This window comes from Ochotona princeps, chromosome 15, assembly GCF_030435755.1.
Source record: "Ochotona princeps isolate mOchPri1 chromosome 15, mOchPri1.hap1, whole genome shotgun sequence".
Lineage (NCBI taxonomy): Eukaryota > Metazoa > Chordata > Mammalia > Lagomorpha > Ochotonidae > Ochotona > Ochotona princeps.
This window is the reverse complement of record NC_080846.1, coordinates 54,114,244-54,132,630: the sequence shown is the minus strand read 5'-3', so window position 1 is coordinate 54,132,630 and position 18,387 is coordinate 54,114,244. Positions and strand designations below refer to the sequence as shown.

Genomic DNA, 18,387 nt, shown 5'->3' with positions numbered 1-18,387 from the left:
GTGCAGGGTCCCAAAGCATTGGGCCGTCCTCGACTGCTTTCCCAGGCCACAAGCAGGGAGCTGGATGGGAAGTGGAACTGCCGGGGTTAGAACCGGCACCCATATGGGATCTTGGTGCGTTCAAGGCAAGGACTTTAGCTGCTAGGCCACCATGCTAGGCCCCTAGAGCTTCATCTTAACTGTGTTATTATAATGTCACTACACACTGTGCTAAATTGAATTTGTGTAGGTGTGATTGCTTCCTTTTACAACTGGAAACAAAAACAAAACTTGTATTGATTAGCACTGTAGTTATATTCCCATTCAAAGGGAGAAATCACAGTGAACTCCAAAGTTGAAGAGGTGGAACAGTTCATGTTCCTGCAGATGTTTAAAATTTTAAGTATCTGCATGTTTGTGTGTATATATGTACCATATTTGATATTGGCCACAACCAAAACGATGTGGTGGTAAAACTGTTTACATCCAGAAATCGTGTACTGAGGTAACTTTTTTTTGCCTTAAATATTTTTAAAGATTTGTTTTATTTTTTATTTACTTATTACTTGGAAGAGCAAGAGAGAGATCCTCCATCTTCTAGTTTATTTCCCAAACGCCTGCTCCAGCCAGGTCTGGGCCAGACCACATCCAGGGTGCAGGAACTCTGTCGTGGGCTCCCACATGCATGTCATGCTGCTGCTTCCAGGAGCATTAGCAGAAAGCCGATGGGAAGCATGGAGCCTGGACACTGATGGACGCTCGCTCAGGGGGTGTGGGGCTGACGACTGTGCCACAACACCAGCCCTTCTATTTCCCTGGGCTTCTAAGGAAGTCCATGCTCTCTTTTGTGAGGTCATGGGACGTGGGAAACTTCCTGTGCCTAAAAACCATTTGTATTTGCACTGGAAAAAATCCTGTTCTTCCTGATTGACTGTTAAGTGTTGACAGGCTCCAGCAGCCTGGTGTCTTCTGAGTGCCCTGCCCTCTGAGGACTAAGGTGCCAGTGGGCTGGGCACAGCCGGGCTAAGCTGTTGACAGCACACAAACCCTAGTTACGAATAGATTTCCTGTGTCTCAGCAGGGATGTTACCCAGCAACGCCTTTTTGGAAGAAGGGTTTTTGAATTTTATAAACCTTAAATATAAAAGCTATCTGAGTGCCTATGTGAAAATAAGTATTCTACACACAACTTTTGCTTTAGAGTAATTTACTAAGAAATGTTTTGTATAGCTTGCTACTGCCATCTGCTGATCCTGAGCTCTTTGGTTTTCTGCTGTAATATAAGTTTGTTTTATTGGAAATCTTTCAAATGGTCTTTAGGGAATGGGAGTCATTGGCACGTTTACGTGGCCCACCCGGTGTTTCTCTGTAGTAAGCTTCCAGGGAACAAAATCACCCAACGTTCTCTACTGTTAATAACCTACTGTTTCTGTGTTTGAGTTTCTAACCAAACCTTTTTTCCCTTTGTCATCTTTTCCTAGTTTAATGGATCGGGAAGTGGCATTGCTTGCTGAAATGGACAAAGTGAAAGCTGAAGCAAGTAAGATGATCCATCCTTTATTTTGTAATTCGTATTTATTTGAGAGGGAAATCGAAATAAAGACAAAAACCAAGAGCTCGCACCTATGAGCTTACTCCTCAAACGCTCGCAAGAAGCCAGGAACCACGACCTCCATCCCTGTCTCTCCCGTGGGCCCCAAGGACCTGGCCACCCAAGGCCTGTTAGCAGGAAGCTGTCGAGGAACCAAGTACCATGCAGGGATGAAAACATCGTAACTGCTCAAAGCTTCCTCCTGTGGAATCTTTAATTAAAGTTATTACCTACATTAACTTTAGGTATCTCTTAGCAGAAGTGCAATATAAATGCCACTTAAGGTTTTATATATTTAGAAAATATTGCACAGTTATACTGCACTGGCTTGTGAAACCTTTCAGGCATAATGAGTATATAAGCCAGGTTTTTTTTTTAACAGAAGATGTATATTTTTTTAATCGCTTCTATGCCTTTTTGCTAAGATCAAGTGCAGAAGGTATTTTTAAAAGTATTTACTTATTTTACTTGAAAGTCAGAATTACAGAGAGAGAGAGATCTTCCATTCACTAGTTTGCTCCCCAAATGACAACAACAGATGAAGCCAAGCCAATCCTAAGCCAGGAGCCTGGGGTTTCTTTCTGGGTTTCCCATGTGGGTGCAGGGGCCAAGGGTTGGAGCCCTGCTCTGCTGCTGTCCCAGTGTGGAGGCAGGGAGTTGGATTGGAAGTAGAGCATCCAGGACATGAATCAGTGCCCGTCTGGGATGCAGTGCCATAGGTTGCCGATTAGTCTGTAACACCACCATACCGGTCACAAAAAGGCAAGCTTTTGTTTTTGTTTTTAAGGTTTGTTTGTTTGTTTGTTGGAAAGGCAGATACGGAGAGGAGGAGAGACAAAGAAGAAACTCTTCCGTCCGATGATTCACTCCCAAAGTGATTGCAACAGCTGGTCCTGCGCCGATCCGAAGCCAGGAGCCAGGAAACTTCTAGGTCTCCCACGCTGGTGCAGGGTCCCAAGGCTTTGGGCTGTCCTTGACTGCTTTCCCAGGCCACAAGCAGGGAGCTGGATGGGAAGCAGAGCTGCCAGGATTAGAACCGGCGCCCATATGGGATCCCAGTGCATGCAAGAACAAGACTTTAGCTATTAGGCTACTGTGCTGGGCCCTGTTTTTTTTTGTTGTTTTTTTTTTTTTTTTTGATGATGTTTACATAGTTGAACAGGGTGGGAAGGATGGAGGGTTAGGGGAAAGTGGGTGAGACAGTTATTTCCAAATTTTCTTTTTGTTGCATCAGGAGAAGCCTCACCCAATCTCCCAACCATCCCAGTATCCAGGGATGGAGAATGGCCACTCGATATCAACCCAGCTTCCCAGATGTGGGGCATGTACCAAGGGTTCTGCTTAAGTGGTTTCACTAGTTCTGAAATGCTGTCTTATCTAGCCAATCCAAGGATGAGAAAATCCTTCCAGTGTCCACTGGTTGACGTAATTAACCTTAGCGTTTCCATTCGCCCAGATATTTGCTGTCATTGCTTGGCTGGGGTAGTTGTCCAATTTGTTTGGTCCTTCTTTCTCTGCCGTGGTAGCAGATATCGTCTGGAGGCCCCAACGGACTGCCATCTGAGCGTGCCATCCACTGCTCCATCTTTTCCTCTGAGGAGAGTGCCCCTCCAGACCTTTCACCCACTGCACACAGGTGGGCCTCAAGATCCAGGCCAGGTGACCTGGGCTCCACCGGACCCCTGTCCCTGGGGCTCACAGACCCAGCACCCACCTCGCAGGCAGGCCTAGGACACAGGCCCCACTGGATCCCCCGACCCCGGGGCTCACAGACCCAGCACCCCACCACACACAGTGTATCTTTAGAAGAAAAAAAAAAACAAATAGGCTAGGCTACGGTGCTGGCACATTGGTATAGTTAACACAGATTCCTGGCATTAACCAGGCCAGGATGCTTACCAGCTACTAGTTGCTTTTCTCCCAACAGTGTAACACTTGCCTAGGTATGATGCACCCTAGGCCATTGTCCACGGCTGTGGCAGAAGCCAGTTTTTACAAGCGTTTCCAGGGACAGTTATTTTTTTTTTTTTTTTTTTAAAGATTTATTCATTTTATTACAGCCAGATATACACAGAGGAGGAGAGACAGAGAGGAAGATCTTCCGTCCGATGTTTCACTCCCCAAGTGAGCCGCAACGGGCCGATGCGCGCCAGTCCGAAGCCGGGAACCTGGAACCTCCTCCGGGTCTCCCACGCGGGTGCAGTGTCCCAAAGCTTTGGGCCGTCCTCAACTGCTTTCCCAGGCCACAAGCAGGGAGCTGGATGGGAAGTGGAGCTGCCGGGATTAGAACCGGCGCCCATATGGGATCCCGGGGCTTTCAAGGCGAGGACTTTAGCCGCTAGACCACGCCGCCGGGCCCTCCAGGGACAGTTATTAGATTCAGTGATCTAGGTATCACTTGTTTAGCCCACAGCCCTTTTTGGAATCTCTGGGTTAAGCACTGGCTCTGCTTCCAATTCTAGCTTCTTGCTGGCGCATACCCCAGGAGGCAGCAGGTAGCTGGATCCCTGCCACCCATGTGAGAGATCTGGCCTAGCCGCACTGTCGAGGGAACCTGGGGAGTGAGCCAGGGAGCAGAGGAGCTTTCTCGGGGCTGGTGACATGGTGTAGTAGGCTAATCCTTCATCCGTGGTGCCAACATCCAATAAGGGTACCAGTTTGAGTCCTAGGTACTCTGCTTCCAGTCCCGCTTCCTGCTTGCGACTTGAGAAGGCAGTACAGGATGGCTCAAGGCCTTGGGCCCATGCACAGACATGGGAGACCCAGAGGAAGCTCCTGGCTTCCAGCTCTGGATTAGCCCAGCTCTGGCCATTACAGCCATTTGGGGAATGAACCAGTGCATGGAAGATATCTCTGTCTCTCCCTCTCTATGTAACTCTGACTTTCAAGTAAAATAAATAAATCTTAAAAAGAGGAAATCTTTTCTTCTTTTGAATAAAGATTTTTAAAATTAATTTCCAAGTGGATTTGAAGGTAAAATTCATTGTATCACATGGTGTCTGCCACAATAGTGTCAACCCTTTTGCCTCAAATGATTCAGTAATTCCATTAGGATTTTTTTTTTCTATTTGGAACACAAGTAGAGGAGGTTTCCCCAGGGCGTGTGATCTGCCGCAACCTATCTCAGAACTGTGTCTCACCCTGTGTGGACAGTCTTCACTCAGGGTCAGTGGTCAGTGGTCAGTGGGTAAGGGAAGTGTGAGGATTCAGGATACTGTGATGAGGTTCCTAGAAAGCTCTAGAGGAAGAGACTAATTTGAGTCATTTGTAGGGATTTGTATGGAAGGCCTTTTCGTTTTTGTTCTTTTAAGAATTAGGTTGAGATACTCACCTTACATAAAAAAAAAAAGGGAATTCCAGCCACAGCTTTTAGAGTGAAATGATTTGGGGCTTCTCAGTGGTGGGTTTTTTCCTTCATACATTCATAGTGCTAGGTTTGTAATTGGGAAAGTTGTTGCTTTGAATACACTCTCAGATTAGTAAGAATAGAAATGTTGGGCAAGAGCCCAATACGATAGCCTGGGAAAGCAGTCAAGGACAGCCCAAGGACTGGAGACCCTGTACCCATGTGGGAGACCCGGAAGAAGCTCCGGGCTCCTATCTTTGGATCAGCTCAGCTTGGTCCAGTAGCGGCCACCCAGGGAGTGAAACAGCAGATGGAAGATCTTCCTCTCTGTCTCTCCTTCTCTCTATAAATCTATCTTTCCAATAAAAAGGAAGTAAAATTTTAAGAAAGAACATGTTGGACAAAGTCGAGGTGCTTACCCAGGATTACGTTATTTGTAACTGTGGTCGAGGGCCAGAAGAGGCAGCCGGGAAGCACTGCCTGGATTGAGTCTTGTCTGTTGGAACTGAAATGTTAGGCGTGTGGCTGAGATCCTGGGAGATTCCCTTTGCGATGAGCAGTGTGCTTTGACAGTTTGAGCTCTGTGGATACACAGTGTTTCTGTTTTGAAGATGAAGGTCCAGATAAAGCCGGTAAACTGGCTGCCTTCTAAGAAGGAACTTTCTAGAAGAAAGATTTCAGATAGACTAATACAGTGAACCCTTTTGCCTGATTTTAATCAGTTGTCAATTCATGGAAAGCGTATATTATCAAATTAAAATATACCCTTTTTCTTTTTAGACATTATAATTTTATGAAATAATTTACATGTTGAGTACTTGACAGTTCAGAATTTTTTCACACACATTCATACATGATTTTCATATCAATTCTTTTAGTTAGTTAAACGTTCCTGTTTTTTTTATTTCGTAAATAAAGAAACTTGTTCTTTAGGAAAATATTGACTTGTATCATCCAGTATCATGAGATTTGGTCCTCAGAGTTACCTGATTTAAAATCCGTAATTTTGTCACTGGGTCTTCATAGTGCTAGAACTGAAATAGAATGAACTTTGAATGGCAGGTTGGTTTCCTGGTGGGAGCTAGGCCACTAGACGTTGGTACTAAGGGGACTTGGTGTTAGGAACTTGCGTAGGTATGTCTCCAGCTTGAGTAACTGGTCTGATTGATTGGCCCGGCATGGGTCTGGGCAGCCCTTGGGTGGCTTATGGCATTTGGGCAAAGTAGGTTTGCTAAAACGTGGGCTTCTCTGAATACCTACTGAGGGAGCACTCTAAAAACTTCTTATTTTTTTCTAACACAAATTCTGCTGATTTCTTCATGCATTAAGGATTCTGAGGGTGACCTATAGATGAATTTCACTACATGCAAAGTCCAGAGGTGAGCAATGTGGGGCTGGCCGGGCACCTCTGAGATAATGTTAGGAACCCAGGCTGTTCTGTGCATGTGCCCAGTCATACTTGGAGTGTACTCAGTCGGAAGGTAACATCTGAGCAGGAAACAGCGAAATGTTACCTGCCAACAGATGAGAGACTCCTGCCATCAACCCTGCAGTGCGAGTTCTGCCTAGATCTCGGTGACCAAACCTTCTCACGTAGTCATGTCATCTGGAGCAAAGCCAGGAAATGTAGATTTTTACCGAAGCACATTGGGACCCCACAGTGGACTCTGGTATCTATCTGAAACGGGGAAGAAGGAAGAGTCAGTTGACCCCTTCAGCCACCTGACATCACACACTCTGCCAACCGAGCACATTCTCGCCTCACTGGCAGTCCCTTCAAGTCTCATCTAGTTGGGGAGTTTTGGGCAGAAAGGCCAGGTCTCCTCAGCGGTTTCAGAACTTCCATCAGGAACTGGGGTCTCTGCTCTGGTGCTGGGGAATGTTCTGTAGCTGTTCGACAGTCCCTCGTCCTGCCCCCTGGGATAGCTTTCCTTGCCCATTATTCACGGTAGTTGAAGCTCTCTTCTCTAAGAGTTGCTTTCTGGTGTCAGCCATGACCATAGCTGGGTTATGCATCAAGTAGATGCCAGAAGGTGTTTCTTAACAGTTTGCAGCATCTAAACACAGAGCAAAATACTGGGTGGTTATTGGATGGAACGGAGGTAATCTAGTTATTAAGTAGAAAGAGCTAAGATCAAGGAGAGACTTTGTTTTTTTATTTATTTATTATACACTTCAGTTTGCGAAGAGGGCAAAAAGGAAAGATAAGCGTGTTCTGTTCACATTGAAATATTTTGAAATATAAGTAAGAAATGACCAACAGTGGTTTCCTTTGTGAGAAAAACCACAAAATCAGCCGTTAGAGATCTACTTTTGTTTCTTGATTTATACACATCTGCTCTTGATGAAGTTTCTTTTTTACCATGTGTGCATATTTGTTTTAATTTATATTCATGATAAAAAAAATTTCTTTTGACTGTGAAAAGGAGAAATACTGAGTGATATATGAGTTTCTGTGTCTTCGGAGATCCTTCAGAAGGTGGGACTTGGACCTTGGGTGTTTCTTTCTGGAAGGGTGGTGGCTGTCCAGATACGTGACACATGGCTTCTGGGACTCGTTCTCCTTCATCCTATTTGACAACAGCTTTTCCTCTCCAGTGGAAATTTTGCTCAGTCGACAAAAGAAGGCAGAACTTCTGAAAAAGATGACTGATGTGGCTGTTCGAATGTCAGAAGAGCAGCTGGTTGAGCTCAGAGCTGATATCAAGGTAAAACTTCTTCTCCTTTCTGCCTTTCTTCTTGCTCTCAAGGGCCAGCGTAATAAATCTCCATAATTCATGCCCACATCAAACAGAGTGAACTCATGACCGCTTCCAGGCTCCCTTCCTCAGTAAGTGCTACTGTTGTCTCAGTCTCTCTAAGCTGGAAACCTTAGACAGTTTGTCCATTTCCCACATTAGATCTGTCGGTGGACCTTGGCCCCTGGACCCTGTTTATCATTGCCATGAAGGATGTTGTGCTTGCACTCATGTAACAGCCTCTCTCTCTCTCTCTCTCTCTCTCTCTCTCTCTCTCTCTCTCTCTCTAAGATTTATTTATTTTATTTGAAAGGCAAAGTTACAGAGAGAGCGAGCGACATCTTCCATTTACTGATTCACTCTCCCAGTGCCTGCAGAGGCTGGGTCCGGGCCAAGCTAAGCCCCGGAGTACAGAGCTTCATCTGATCTAACGCCTGGGTGGCAGGGGCTCAGGTGCTTGGGGCCGTCCTCCTCTGCTTTCAGGGAGCTGGACCACAGCTGGAGCAGCAGGGAGTGGAGCTCGCACCCAGCCTCCCTAGCCCTCAGTGTGTAGTACCCATGTCAAGCGTAGTGTAGTCCTCAGCACTGCCTTTAGAACCCTGCATGAGCCGGTGCTGCTGCTGTGGCTTCGCAGCAGGCCTGGCTCGTCCTCCCTGCCGCGGCCATCCCAGCCCTCCCGTTGTTTTGGAGAGTCGCGGCTCATGCTTCGCGCCTGTCCGCTCCTCCTGCTTTGGTGCAGTGTCAGTCCAGGCCCTTGTGTGTTGGCGCCTCTGACCACTGCCTCACTTCCATGCTCTCCTAACATGGTCACCATTTCGGGTGCATTTGACCCATCTGTGTTACCCATGACATCCGGGTTCACAATGGAACAACTACCGTCTCCATCAGAGCCTACCACAAGAAGTCGTGGTTGTTCTATTCTGATTTTATAGAGAAGAAGAAAGCAATTTGAGCTAACTATAGTACAGCCTGTTTACAAAGATCACCTGAGTTTGACATCCATACACCTAAAGAACAGTGTTTGTGAGTCCAGCTGTGTGAGTGCAAGACAGGTTGGCATGTTTTGGGTGATTGTGGACAAAGTTGTTCTAAATAACTGTATGAGCTACAAGCTGTGTGAACAAGGAGAGTTGGCCTTCTTTGCCGCTGAGCTGCTAACCTGCCCTTTCTGAGCACAGCAGCAGTATTGCCATGTGTGAGAGGGACACCTGCTCTAGAGGCTGACAGTGTGGAAACTCATCACCTGGCACCTTGCAAGGACCCAGTGTCTAACAGAAACCTATCACTTCTCCCCATCAGACTGGGGGTAAAACAGCCAAATGATGCAGATGTTAAATTACGGTTTTCTTTTTATTACTGAATGTTATAGATACCCTTCCCTGCATTGAAGCCAGCCAGTCTCATTCAGCCATCTACGAGAAGCCGGAAACCCTTAGGAATGAGAAGAGAATTCTGGCTCTCAGTGGCTTCATCTGTTCCCCTGCCCACGTGGCTGAAAAGCTGCTGGAAGTATTTATGTAGGCTGACTAAGGATCTGTTTCTCCCCGTGTTTTCGGTGTACTTCAGTGGGGACTGTGCAGCTTAAATGCCTTACTTCCACATCATCTTATTTCCACCATTGCTTTTATGTCTTTGGCTCAAGAACCGTAGAATGTGTTTGAGAATTCATCTCCGAAGGCCGTGGCAGGAGTCCGTGTGCTTTCCTGAGCTTCAGGCTGCTCTGAAGCGTCAGGACTTGGAGGTGCACAGGTGGCTTTTCTCTGCTTTCCCTCTCGGCACTTCTGGGTGCATCTGGTGGATTCGGGTGTGCTCGGGCTGGGAGCAGACCACCTCCTGTTCCGAGGCCTGCCTTAAGAAGCAGCTCTTCCAAATTCTAGAGGATTAACATTTCATTTCCACTTCCTTTTCATCTGAAATAAAATTATTCCAGGCTGTGTTAACTGAGGTAGCCACCCCCCCCAACTCTATTCCTGATGTTTCCATAGGGTATTCTGTAGGGTGTTCTATAGGATATTCCCTAGTTTCTGTAGGGTAGTTTTTGACCCAAGATTAGGTTGATTGCTTCTCAGTTCCATCTGCTTTAAAGATGAAACTACATGCAGGATAATCTCTCCTCATTTACGAAGTTGTTGAGCTATGCCTCTTTACAGGACTAAGAAATCCTGTCTGATGCAGAGTCAGCGGGAGTTTCCTAAGGAAATCCCTCCTGTCAAGTGTCACAATGTCTTGATGAGGTCCTTCTGCAAGCTTTTGGACATTTCCATTGCCCCTGCTTGTGTGTAAGATGGAGCGGGGTGAGAGGGGCAAGGTGTTCAGCCTACCAGCTTAGAATGAGACGCTGCCCTCCTCCTGGGGTTGAATCCTGACTCGCTCTTCCTGCTATTGTAGACCATCAACAGTGAGGGCTCAGGCGCTTGGGTCCTGGGGTGTGTTTTCTCGGCTCCCAGCTGCCCCTGTGCCAGGCCCGGCTGCTGTAGGCATTTGGAGAGTGGAGTGGAGGGTGTGCTCTCTGTCTCCTTGCCTTCCAGATGAATGAGCAGTGTCAAGGACAGCCAGGAGTGGAAAGGTGACTGCAGCTATAAATCTTTTTCCCCCTTTCCCTTCTTCGACTGTAATGTAGCATTTAAGAAAACTCTCAGACTTGTCTTTGCACCCTGGGAAAATAAGGGAATTTGTTCAGTTACCCAGTGTTGGTAATATGATCGCAATTTAGTAAAGTTGGGAGCAGTAGAAGGAGAACAGTTGAAAATCATTCCGGAGGCAGACAATGCAGGTCAGCAGGCTACGTTGCTGCTTGTAATGCCAGAACCCCATGTCGGACTTTCGAATCAAGTCCTGGCTGCTCCACGTCCCATGCAGCTCCTGCTAATATAGCTCGAAAAGCTGTGCATGATGGCTCAGATGCCACCCGTATGCATGATGGCCTGGCTACCATCCGTGTACACCGTGGCCCGGCTGCCATCCGTGTACACAGCGGCCTGGCTGCCGTCCGTGTGCACGGATGGCCCAGCTGCCGTCCATGTACACAGCAACCCGGCTACCATCCGTGTACACAGCAGCCCAGCTACCATCCGTGTACACAGCAGCCCAGCTACCATCCGTGTACACAGCGGCCCAGCTGCCGTCCATGTACACAGCGGCCCAGCTGCCATCCATGTACACAGCAACCCGGCTACCGTCTGTGTACACAGCAGCCCGGCTGCCATCCACGGCTGCCACCCATGTGCATGACAACCCGGGTGGAATTCCAGTTCCTAGTTTCAGCCCAGCCCAGACCAAGTTGTTGTAGCTATTTGAGAAATGAACTAGCAAATCAAAACTCTCTCCCCCTGTCTCTCATTCTCACTTGGCCTTTCAGCTAAGTAAATTAATAATACTTTTTTTAAGATTCACTTATTTTTATTGAGAAGGCAGGTTTTTTTTTTTTTTTTAGACAGGAGAAACAGAAAGATTTCCACTCACTGTTCACTCCCCAAGTGCCTCAGTGGCCAGAGCTGAGCCAATCTGAAGCCAGGAGCTTTTCCTGGGTCTCCCATGCGGTTGCAGGGTCCCAAGGCTTTGGGCCATCCTCCACTGCTTTCCCAGGCCACAAGCAGGGAGCTGGGTGGGAATTGGAGCTCCCGGGACATGAATCTGTGCCCATATGTGATCTCAGTGCATGCAGGGCAAGGATTTAGCCACTAGGCCATTGCACTGGGCCAAATTAAGAAGGAAAAAAATGGCTGTTATTGTGGCACATCAGGTTAAGGCACCCTCTGCAATACTGGCATCTCAGAGAGTCCATCTGAGTCCCAGCTGTTCTACTTCAAACCCAGTTCCTGCTGATGCTCCTAGGAAGACCAGCAGAGGATGGCCCGAGTGCCTGGGCCCTACTGTCCACATGGCACACCCACACCCAGGTTGCTGACCTTGACCCAGCTCAGCCCTGGCCATTGCAGCTGTTTGGCTGTTTGAGAGGTGAATCAGTGAATGGAAGATATTTGTGTGTGTGTGTGTGTGTGTGTGTGTGTGTGTCTTAGATATTCTCTGTGTGTGTGTTTCCTTTTCAGTCTGTGTCACTTTCTTTTAAATGAAATCTGCACAGTTCTGGGTTCCAGTGGTCATTACAGCCATTTAGGGAATGAGCCAGTGAACAGCTATGTCTCTCTCTCTCTCTTTCCCTCTCTCTCTCTCTCTCTCTCTCTCACTCTCACTGCCTTTCAAATAAAAGAATACATCTTTAAAAAGAAAATGTGCTTCGTCTATGTCTAGTAAGAGTCACAGGTTTGCTGTGTCGTTGTCTGACCGAAGGCCTTTCTTCCCCTCCCCAGCACTTTGTTAGTGAACGCAAATACGACGAGGATCTGGGGCGAGTGGCTCGCTTCACCTGTGATGTGGAGACGCTGAAGAAGAGCATTGATTCGTTCGGACAAGGTGAGTGAGGTTGTGGGCAGTGGAGACCTGTGGACTGACGGGCCCTTCCCTGTGGTTGTTCGGCTTCTTTCCTGAAAAGTGGCTCCCCGGGGGTTCTTGAGGGAGCCCTGGTGAGGAGTTCCCTCACAGGTGCTCTGCTTCCCAGTGTCTGCTGAGGTTACAGACCTGAGCCCTTGCCTCTACACTGACCTCCTGGAAGCTCAGTTTACTGTCTCTGAAATGGAGGGAGCGGTGTGTTTGGGCTCCCACACGGGACACCTGCCTGACGCGTTGGAGTGCCAGCCTCGGGGCCCCACTCTGCTTCCAGTCCAGCTTCCCAATGTGCACCCTGAAAGGCGGCTGTAAAGGTTCAGGTCACTGGCTCCCTGCCTCCCCAGGGGGAAGCCTAGGTGGACTGCCGAGCTCCTGGCTCTGGCATTTGGGAAGCAAATGAAGCAGACGGGAGCTCTCTGCCTCTCCAAAGATACAAGCAGGTCTGGAGAAGCAGGTCAAGGCTCGGCCTATGATGCTGGCATCCCCTACGGGCACTGGTTCAAGTCCCAGTCGGTCTACTTCCAGTTCCACTCCCTGCTTGTGGCCTGGGAAAGCAGCAGAGGACAACCCAAGTGCCTAGACCCCTGCACCCACATGGGAGACCTGAAAGAAGTTCCTGGCTCCTGGCTTCAGACCAGCCCGGCACCATCCGTTGTAGCCATTTGGGGAGTGAGCCAGCAGGTGGAAGATCTCCCCTTCTCTCTGATTCTACCTTTCAAATAAGAGAAATAAATCTTTTTTAAAAGAAAGGGAAAAAAAGCATTGACAGGTCGCAGTGCAGCTCCTACAAGGTGAGAGTTTGCAGTGACTAGGGCAAGCCCCTGAGCCCGGCTCCTGCAGTCTGCCTCTGTGTTGGCAGCTGGGAACGCATCAGCGCAGCTGAACGCCAAGAAGACCTGGGGAGTGTAGCTTTAAAACACTGAATTCTGAAAGTAATACTTTCAGTTATGTTGATGCTTTTAATTTGGAGATTATTTTTGCAAAGAATTTGGCAGGACACATGTTTGTTGTTAAGAGCAGTTATGCTCATATTTAGTCTTGATTATTTACACCTTGCATCATTCAGATTTTTGAAAGGGATTTGAAATTTGATTTATTCACCGTTTTCTTCCTTTCCAAGCCTGTCCTTTAGACTGTTCCTTGCATAGGAAACAGAACATATGGCTCCTGGTATTGTTCCCAGGCTTAGTCAGCTAGCACCGTAACCAGGGGCTTAGGTACTGGTAGGATATGCCAAGAAAGTCATGAGTCAGTGAGGGGGAGGGCGGATGGGTCACTTCCATCTTACTCTGTTTTCCTGTTTTTCTTCTCTTAGGGAGTTACTGATTTATTTTGAAACCCAAAGTGACAGAGAGAGAGCTTCTTCTGCTGTTTCACTCCCGAGATGGTTGCAGCAGCCACCGCCAGGCCAGGCTAGAGGCAGGAACCAGGAGCTTCGCCTGGCTCCCCAACTTAGGCACAGGGGACCAAGCACTTTGGCCGTCCTCTGCTGCTTTCCCAGGCCGGAAGCAGGCAGCTGGATCACAAGTGGAGCGCCCATCTGGGATGCTGGTGCTGCAGGCAGAGGCTTGACCCGCTGCAGAAGCCAGTCCCTCTTCTGTGTCTTCAGAGTCCCATTACAAAGCAGGGGTTCAGAGGAAGCCAGGGAGGAAGGCAGCAGTGCGGCTAGCCCTCCAGGGCCCGTTTTGTAGGGTGTTTATGGCTGGCATGGGAAGATGCTGCTCACCATGAACTGGAGAGGCTGGGGAGGCCCAGCCCTCACACTGTTCTGCCCTGTGACCCCATCTGCCTCTTGTTTCTGTCCAGTGTCTCACCCCAAGAACAGCTATTCAACCAGATCCCGGTGCAGCTCACTGACACTGACATCCTTGAGTGACACTTTTGTCGCTGCTGCTTCCACCTGTGCCTCTGATCCTGGCCTTACAGGTGCTAACAAGAAAAACCCTGCGCCAGAAGAGCCTCCCGCAGCCACGGCAAGCTCCAGCGGCCGCCCCTGCCTGCCCCATCGGGAGGTAACTTGGCTTCCACACTGAGCACGTTAGAGAGAAGAGGCCCCAGGTTGGCTTGAATGCCAGTATCTTGGTTTATTACCTCCTCTCCTTTCCTACTTTGAATCTGCAACCCCCAGCCAGTTCCCGGGAAAGCATTTGGTACATGTATCCAAACCACCAGCCAGGTGAGACTTCCTGTTGCCAAGAAGTGCAGGCTGTTCCACTCCGTCTGTAGGTAGCACTGCCCTGCAATTAGTCACAGTGGGAGTTGTGCACCCCTCTTCAAGGAGCTGAGCACGCAGGTGGTGGAAAGTGGCAGCTCCTAAGAGCTTAAGGAAAGAGAAAGGTAATTTGGTGGGGTAGGGAGCTAGCTCTAGTAAGTGAAAAAGGAATCATTTCTTTCCCTGGTCTGAGGAAGAACCACCGGAGTAGCTACAGGTGGTGCTGCCAGGGGTTCTTCAGAATTGGGGTGACACTGGAATTAGGAGTGCAGAAACCACGCCCCGGGACTGATGCTTTCTGGCTGGTCTGGGGAAGCTGGGAGGAGCGTCGGATAGTACGGCCTAAGCTGCGCGCCACAGACTGCAGCAGCACACACCAAGGTCCCTTCTACCCCCCGCGTGCTGATCGTCTCGACAAGGGGCTTGGCATTGACCAACTCCAGACGTGAGGAAGGAGTCTGACAGTGCTGATCTGTCCTCCTTGCCATTCTCTGGCCCAGCTAAGAAGGTGAACTTAACCTCTGTGAAGAACCAGGAATGGCCGGGAGAGACAAGGGAATGGGGTTGAGCTGGCTGGCAGAGTTCTGCAGGTCTGAGAGGAGACGACGGTTAGTCTCAACACTGGACTGGAGCAAGTACAGTGCACCGTGAACACTGTTCTTTTATTCACAGGTACTACCAGGGACTAGGCGAGGAGCACAAGGCTACAAGCCAGCAGGCCCCAAGTCCAGTGAGCCAGCCAGCCAAGGGCGACATGACAGTGCAGGGCGCTACAGAAATAGCTCATGGTATTCATCTGGCTCCAGGTTCCAGAATGTTCCTCCCCAGACACCAGGAAGCACTGGCGAACGGGGCCTGGCTCACTCTGCAGGGAACAGCATGGAGCCCGGCACGCCCAAGCCGCCGTTCAAAAAGGGGCTTCCTCAGCGCAAACCCAGGACCTCTCATCCTGAAGCCATGAACTCCTGAGGGAACTCCAGCTGGCCTCGCTCTCCTCTCCGTACAATTCAGCTTGTAACTGGACTTTAGAAAATTTACAGTTAGATTTAATAACAAAAGAAGTTTATGCATATCTACTTTTTTTGTGCCATTCTGAGTATTTTTGGTTTCTTCTCTCCTTGTTTCTTCTTTACCATTTTTGGAGGGGAAGCTGTTTTTTTCCTTTGACCTTTCCCAATGCTATGGATTGATTCCAGTTGATATTTCCACCAGGAATCCGGGGGAACTGTTAACCAGATCTCCCAAGGTGAGCAGCATCCTTCCCGGTGTACCAGGTCTTCCAGGCGTCCAGAGAGGCCTTACTCGCAGCCCCCCTGAGTGAGCCCGCTGCAGGGTGCAGTCAGAGCTCATCCTGTCGCCTCGGCCACCCAAGCAGAAGCCGCAGGTACCCGGCTGGCTTCCTACACATGGCACTCTGGGCAGGGGAGGCAGTCCGGGGATGAGAGCCAGCACCGGGTTAGCCAGAAAAGGGAACCACGTGGTTGGTGAGCAGGAGACGTGTGAGAATCTGCCTCTGTGTCAGAATGTGCCTGAGGGCTGACAGTCAGGGTGTCAGGCTCCAGCAGTTCCCTCAAGAAGCCCAAAGCCTTGTTTCCTGTACCTTAGACTGTGTTCCAGTCTATGGGAAAGTAGCATTTCATTAAACTTTAAAAGAAGTATTTCTCTGTTTCAATGTTCAGAGATGTGTTTGTTTTCCCCATTTTCTGAATCCTGTTCTGATCCTGAACCAAATTTATAGCAATATGATTCATCTAAATCTGTCACCCATCAAAAAATTGCTGCAATCAGTCTTTATAGTTGAATAAATAAAAACAGCTACAGAAGCGTGTTTCATAGCAGCAAGTGACTTCATTTCCTGATTGGGTTCCTTGAGCCACGTGGGCAGACATCACTTGGACAGCCTGTTCTGGGTTGAACTGGGGTGTCTGACTCCCAGGTCATCTGTCCATCCTGCTTAGCTTCCGGACCACATTAAACTGTGATGGCCAGGATGAGATCATGCAGCTCTTCCTGGGGAGAAAGGAGCTGTCGCACAGGGAATGGGGACTTTGCACAGGAGTACTCCACAGCTGCCAGAGGTTCTTCCAGGCAACCAGAGGCTCAGTGGGTGCCCGCCTGTCTTCTCCGCTGACTGGCCCCTGACAGGCGTGCTGATCGTAACCGTGTAATTGAGTTCCTGCATTAAGCAGGTGGCTCGGTTGCCATCCCCTCACGCCACCCCCGCCTTCAGCCGCTGGGATGAATAGCAGCAGTGCCAGCTTGCTCCAGCGTGTACTTCTCTGAGTCTGAAGCGCCAACTGCAAGTGGCAGCCACGCAGAGCCTAGCTGCCTCCAGGCTTCCACAAGCGCGCTGGCCGAAGCTGAGCTGCTTGGGTTCAGGTTGTTTGAACAGACTGAGAAGACAGAGCGTGTACACATTTCAGTAAAGAAAACAGTGGACAAGGAGTATGGGGGAAGCCATTTTCCAAGGCGCTGGTCACATCTGGGGGGATTTGTCCAGCACCATCAAGCCAGCTGGAGTCAGGAAAATTCCCACATGTCCTGAGTAATTCTGATTGAGGAGGTGACCTTGAAGGGTTATGAATTCCATCCCTCCATCCAGGCAAGACTGAATTCAACTTCCTAGACAGATAGGAAGCCACGTGTTAGTCAAAACTGCCTTAAAGTTGAAATTAAGATCTCATGATTGAAATGTATATGAAAATGTTTCTTTTCCCAAAAAAATGTGGGCTCTAGGCACAGAATTGGTCCATCAGACTTTCAGTGGTCAGGTGGCTGCTTTGTCCCTCATGGTGACGCAGACGACGACTCCCACATTGGACACTGTGTCGCGGTCTGTAGATTCAGCCTGCAGATGTTGTGAACCCGTGTTGGGTCCCCAGAGGGACTCACCTGTCTCATACATTGGTTTGGCACAGGTGCCACTGACTACAAAGTCATTGGTCACCCTGGGGCACAGATGGAAGGCATGAAGATGAACCCAGCCATGACCAATCCACAGTGGAGGGTAGCCACCACACTCACCAAGCGTTCGTTACACAAGGCTTGTTCTGCCGACCTTGCTTCAACTCGTACAATATGCTGGGAACGTGGGGCTCTGTGCATCTGTCTGGGTGTGGGTGGTGAGCTCCGCTGTACACCTGTGGCAAAGATCTTACGGAAGTGTGTGGTCATCCCTCGGGCCTGGATCCCACAGGGTCCATACAGTTCTTTCCTTTTGTGGCCAGGAAGGCCCCTCCACCAACGATGTGGCAGACATGATTGCAGTGTACAAGCATGCCTTACCCCACTCCAGTTTGACGTGGTTTTTGTTTTGTTTGTGTAAAGATATACTTATTTGAAAGAATAACAGGGAGAGACAGCTTCCCTTGGCTGGTTCACTCCCCAGATGGTGGCCACAGTGGCTGGAGGTAGATCACACTGGAGCCAGGAGCCAGGAACTCCTTGCATGTGGGTGGAGGGGCCCAAGGAGTTGGGGCAACTCTCTCTGTTTTCCGGGATGCATTAGCAGGGAGCCAAGTCAGAAATTTGGCAGTTGGAACTGGAGCCAGTGGTCATACAGGATGCAGCTTATATCGCTGTACCACCCCAGTCCCTCAAGATTATTTTATGTCCAGAAGTAAAGGTATTTTTTTTTAATTTTGACATTTGGGGGAGTGGTTCTGAATTACTGGTCATTTTGTTTTATTAATTTTTTTAAATTTATTCTTATTGGAACGGCAGATCAGATTTACAAAGAGAAAGATCTTCCATCCACTGTTTTACTCCCCAAGTAGCCACAATGGCCGGAGCTGAGCCAAACCGAAGCCAGGAACCAGGAGCTTCTTTTGACTCCCACACAGGTGCAGGCTCCCAAGGCTTTGGGCCATTCTTTACTGCCTTCCCAGGCCACAAGCAGGGAGCTAGATGAGAAAAGGAACAACCGGGATATGAACCTGTGCTCACGCAGGAGCTCAGCACTTGCAAGGTGAGGATTTAGCCATTAGCCATCTTGCCGGGCCTAATTTTTTTTTTTAATTTTTTATCACAGGTAAACCTGGGAAATGTAGAAAGGGTTAGGAGGGGAAAGCAAGGT

At 48.8% G+C, this 18,387-nt stretch overlaps 1 protein-coding gene across 3 annotated transcripts in view; it reads left to right on the top strand.

The window, feature by feature from the left end:
• Positions 1-16,140, top strand: part of SPATS2 (spermatogenesis associated serine rich 2) — a 157,849-nt gene extending 141,709 nt beyond the window's left edge. For 2 of the 3 annotated variants that reach the window (XM_058673511.1, XM_058673512.1), the window contains 5 exons: positions 1,461-1,519; positions 7,515-7,624; positions 11,965-12,067; positions 13,907-14,112; positions 14,985-16,140. In XM_058673511.1, coding sequence (XP_058529494.1) covers positions 1,461-1,519; positions 7,515-7,624; positions 11,965-12,067; positions 13,907-14,112; positions 14,985-15,281 — 775 coding nt within the window. In that variant the 3' untranslated portion in view covers positions 15,282-16,140. Of the gene's footprint in view, positions 1-1,460; positions 1,520-7,514; positions 7,625-11,964; positions 12,068-13,484; positions 13,697-13,906; positions 14,113-14,984 lie in introns of those variants that run through there. The other variant, XM_058673513.1, reaches the window with a different exon arrangement.
• The last annotated feature ends 2,247 nt before the right edge of the window (positions 16,141-18,387 follow it).